At 39.5% G+C, this 4,959-nt stretch overlaps 1 protein-coding gene across 7 annotated transcripts in view; it reads left to right on the top strand.

Annotated features, from left to right (window-relative positions):
* NFAT5 (nuclear factor of activated T cells 5) overlaps nucleotides 1–4,959 on the top strand; it is a 146,962-nt gene that overhangs the window by 119,354 nt on the left and 22,649 nt on the right. For all 7 annotated transcript variants that reach the window (XM_012806168.2, XM_003791399.3, XM_023514111.1 and 4 more), the window contains one exon: nucleotides 883–1,015. In XM_012806168.2, coding sequence (XP_012661622.1) covers nucleotides 883–1,015 — 133 coding nt within the window. The remainder of the gene's footprint in view (nucleotides 1–882; nucleotides 1,016–4,959) is intronic.

Below are 4,959 nucleotides of genomic sequence, written 5' to 3'. Positions count from 1 at the left end.
GGTAGAGTGCCATGGCATCACGCTCACAGCAACCTCCAACTCCTGGGCTCAAGCGAGTCTCCTGCTTCAGCCTCCCAAGTAGCTGGGACCACAGGCACCCGCCACAACGCCCAGCCATTTTTTGGTTGCAGCCATCATTGTTGTTCAGCGGCCCGGGCCGGGGATTCGAACCTGCCACCTTAGGTGTATGTGGCTGGCGCCCCAGCCGCTTGAGCCACAGGCGCCGAGCCAACATACCATTCTTAATAGGGAAGGTAGAGTGAAGAATTAAACAGCCTACATCCTCATGGAGCTTACGTTCTTAGTGGTTGTAGAGAGACCCAAAAAAAGCAATTAGGACAATTTTAAATAGTGATAAGTGCTATTTTGGAAATAAAGAATATCATGTAGTAAGGTTGGAAAGGTTACTTTCAGTAGAATGGTTAGGGAAGGCTTCTCTGAGGAGCCGACCTTTGTTTAAGACCTGAAATGGGGTAAGGAACTTGCCATTTGAGGGGGTGAAGGAAAAATACTACACTTGGAAAGAACGTCAAGTATAGAGATTCTAAAGTAAAACTGAGTTTAGTATGTTAAAAGAATGGACTCAGAAGGTCAAGTGTGCCTACAGTATAGTGTGCTAAGGATAGAGTGGGAATAAAAACTACTAGGAAAACATGAAGTTGATAGGATAGGGACCTTGTAAGCTATTGAAGACAATTTGGTCTTTATCTTAAAAACAACTTTTAGATTAATGTCCTGATGCCTGTGAACCTGAGCTTTAAAATGCATTCTTTTTTAAGTCAGACTCTCAAAACTTGACAGCTAACAGGAAATGTACTTAATTAAAAATTTTAAATTTAAATATTGCTTCTTTTCTGACTCTTGTACCTTTCTTTTCTTTAGAATCATCTTATTGTGAAGGTTCCTCCCTATCATGACCAGCATATAACTTTGCCTGTATCAGTGGGAATTTATGTAGTGACTAATGCTGGAAGATCTCATGATGTTCAGCCCTTCACTTACACTCCAGATCCAGGTATGTCAACAAAAAATTTCGAACTAAAATAAATACTTAATTTCTAGTTCTTTGGAAGGATATGAAGAGACCAGCCAACCAAAAAAATTGGTTGCTGTTATCAGTGTCAATGAGTTGTTTCTTTTAGAGATAGCATTGTTTCCTAAGAATATAGCCACCAAATTCTGCTTTTGCTCTTAAATTAAGGGAATTATTTCTACCGTATACTCCAATAATAAAAGAAAAGTCAGGAATGCTGTGAAGTCAAACTCTTTGACGCTGTCTTGTAGGTTACTCCTTACCAAGGGTAACCATTCATTGAGTACCTTTTATATGCAGACAGGTGAAAGTGACAACTTTGGGAAATTGCTAACTATTGAGTTTGGCTAGTTCATAAAAGTACATTTTGAGAGAGGTTGGAGATAAGCCTGGAGCAATAAGTGATAAAATAAAAAATACCAAAGACCGGTGATAAGTAAATATTTAAAATAAAATTTTAAACACTTAGGTAAAGTAAGATATTTTAGAAATCAAAGGAACAAGACTAACCAAAATGTTACAAGTTTAGAAGGCATTTGGCCATGAAGTCATTTGCCTGCTTTCTTTTAGTTGCCTGAAGAAGAAAAAAGCTCTTACTTGGCAAAAGTAGGGAGAACATTTTGGAAATGTAAATACTTTGCATGGTCCATTGACCTAGGCTCGGTTTCTGCTATGGTTACCATTAGTTCAGTTCCTTATAGTCTCCCAAGTACTTCAGAATTAGCAGTTCTTACATATCTGTGGTTTATTGATATGTTGTTCTCAAAGAGTTGAGGATCCAGTGAGGTAGAAGGTGAAAAAGGTGACAGGGAAAGAAAGCCATGGCATCAAAAAGTGAGGGAAATAGTAGCTAGGACAGAGTTAGGATCAACTAGCCTAGGTAATTACTTTCCATCACCTAACTTATCTATTCTCTGTATTGTTTTTAATCATGCCTGAATTTTGCAACATTTGTTATTTTTTACTAGTTTGCTACCAAAGTGTGCCACAGTATACCACTAATGAACTGCCTCTTGGTATTTGTTCTAGAATAAAAGATCACAAGTAAAAACTTTGGATCAAAAGGCAAAGTTTAGAAAGAATAGGAGAATGAAAATTGCTTTATACTCAAATACAGATTTTTTTTTTTTTTTTCAGTTTCTGGCCTGGGCCAGGTTTGAACCCGCCACCTCCAGCATATGGGACTAGCACCCTACCCTTTTGAGCCACAGGCGCCACCCTTAAAGACAGAATATTTGTTTGTTTTTCTTTCTAGAAAGGCCTCAAAAATCCAAGGAAATTCAATTTAAGGGTGGCACCTGTGGCTCAAAGGAGTAGGGTGCCCAGCCCCATATACCGGAAGTGGCAGGGTCAAAACCAGCCTCAGCCAAAAACTGCCAAAAAAAAAAAGAAAAAGAAAAATTCAATTTAAAATAAATGGTAGTGAAAGCATTGTAGGAACTGAGGTTACTTAATATTGACATTGAATATAGAGCGGGAGCCTGTGTAGATGTAGGGGAAAAGATGGTGTAATTACTATATTTGAACTTGTTTCCTGATGGGCTTCTTCATCACTTACATGGGAAGAAAAAGTAGATGTATGTCAGAGAATAGGCTTAAAGTCTTGCTGTCCTGAAAATACCAAGATTTTGTTGTTGTTTATTTTTAATAATCATAGAGAACTTCAGGACTTTAAAGTACTTAGCATCAGCACTAAGAATCCTCATTTCTCAGTGATAAATGGTAATTATTAGAAATTTCCCTTTGGTAAATTGCCAAATAAAGCAGCTTTAAAGTATTCTGCTTTAGGCTCAGCGCCTGTGGCTCAAGCGGCTAAGGCGCCAGCCACATACATCTAAGGTGGCAGGTTCGAATCCAGCCCGGACCCACCAAACAACAATGATGGCTGCAACCAAGAAATAGCCGGGCGTTGTGGCGGGCGCCTGTGGTCCCAGCTACTTGGGAGGCGGAGGCAGGAGACTCGCTTGAGCCCAGGAGTTGAAGGTTGCTATGAGCGGTGAAGCCATGGCACTCTCCCCAGGGGGACAGCTTGAGGCTCTGTCTCAAAAAAAATAAATGAATAAATAAAGTATTCTGCTTTAAAGGCTATGTAATTGCCTAATTTGGGCCATACTTAGGTAATCATTACCATATGTTGGTTCTTTCAAGTCTCCCCTTCACATATTCTGTACATCATAATACAAATTACTCTTAGAAAATTTGTTTGAATAAACATGGCATGTAAGCTTCGAATAAGATCTAATGCCTGAGTTTCTGCCTTTATGGTATAGCTAATTAAAGAACCTTCCCACAATTTCACTTTTTTATAAAACATGGTAATCTTTTGAGATGTTCGTGAGACAAAATACGATTTCAGAAAATCTTGAAATATTCTTCTTAGTAAAGTATCTCAAGAATGGAAAAAAAAGTATCCAATGTACTCAATACTACTGTGAAATCAGTATATAACATTCATACAAATGGTACACATTCATACAAATGGTAAACCATAATTATAGTCCAGAAAGAAGGAGGGAGGGGGTGGAGGGGGGGAAACCGGAAGAAGGCAGGGTATTTGGGGAGACCTCACCTAATGTGCATAATGCAATGATACATTTCAAAACTATTAAGAATAGAGGATAAATGTCTTACCCCAACAAATAAGTAAGCAAGGAGATGGTTATTTTAATCAGTTAGATGTAAGCATTCCATATTGTATATCAAATCGGCACATTGTACCCCATAAATGCATTAATGTACACAAGCTATTTTGATTCATTTAAGGACTATGGTCAAATATTTGAAAATTCAGTAGTATATCTCTATAGTAGCTAAAAACAGGCCAACCTAATAGTCTAAAGTTGGAGTAAAAATGGTGACTGCTAATACCGTGTTTCCCCGAAAATAAGACTTACCCAAAAAATAAGCCCTAGCAGGATAATGCATTTGTTAAATATGAGCCCTATCCCGATAATAAGACCTAGTGATGGGCGTGGCTATGCAGATACGCATTTCGGTGTGGAGTGGTAAGGAAGACTGGAATACCTTTTATCTGCCACAGCTCCTTTCTCTGAGCCATTTGCACTTGTGCGGGGCGCATGTGGTAACCGTGGTCGCAGGCATCCTACTGCGCACATGCAAACAGCTAGGGAAAAGTTCATGCATCACTAGTGCCAGCCCTACCAACAAGGTCAGCTCCCCCGTCAGGTTCCAGAAGAAGATGACTTAACTGTATTTGAATAAATGTAGATTGTTGTATTATACTTAATAAAAATGAGACATCCCCTGAAAATAAGCCCAAGTGTGTCTTCTTGAGAAAAAATACATATAAGACAGTGTCTTATTTTTGGGGAAACACAGTACAGTCTAACTATTTATTAATAAAAATTGTAAATAAAACTAACAAATCATTAAATATAGTATCTCCTGTTCTCCTATTTTGACCAAAATACTTTTGAAACAGCCTGGAAGGCCAGATTTGAATTTAGAATTTTTTTTAATTTTTCCTTTTTTTTCTTGAGACAGAGCCTCCCTCACTTTGTCACCCTCGGTAGAGTGCCCATGGTGTTACAGCTCACAGCAACCTCAAACAATTTTATGGTTGGGGGTCACCACAACATGAGGAACTGTATTAAAGGGTCATGGCTTTAGGAAGGTTGAGAACCACTGCCCTAGGCCATGTATAAGTACCCAGGATCCCCAAATTTATGTATACCTAGACTGTATGAGTACTCTTAGACTTATTGGGTAGACAGAACTTAGAAGCACTGCCTAGGGCTCTGTGCCTGTGGCTCAATCGGCTAAGGCGCCAGCCACATACACCTAAGGTGGCGGGTTCAAATCCCCAGCCCGGACCCACCAAACAACAATGATGGCTGCAACCAAAAAATGGCCGGTGCTGTGGCGGGTGCCTGTAGTCCCAGCCACTTGGGAGGCAGAGGCAGGAG

This window comes from Otolemur garnettii, unplaced genomic scaffold, assembly GCF_000181295.1.
Source record: "Otolemur garnettii isolate 467f Iridium unplaced genomic scaffold, OtoGar3 scaffold00047, whole genome shotgun sequence".
Classification (NCBI taxonomy): domain Eukaryota; kingdom Metazoa; phylum Chordata; class Mammalia; order Primates; family Galagidae; genus Otolemur; species Otolemur garnettii.
The sequence above is the reverse complement of the archived record's forward strand: the minus strand, read 5'-3'. Positions and strand labels throughout refer to the sequence as shown.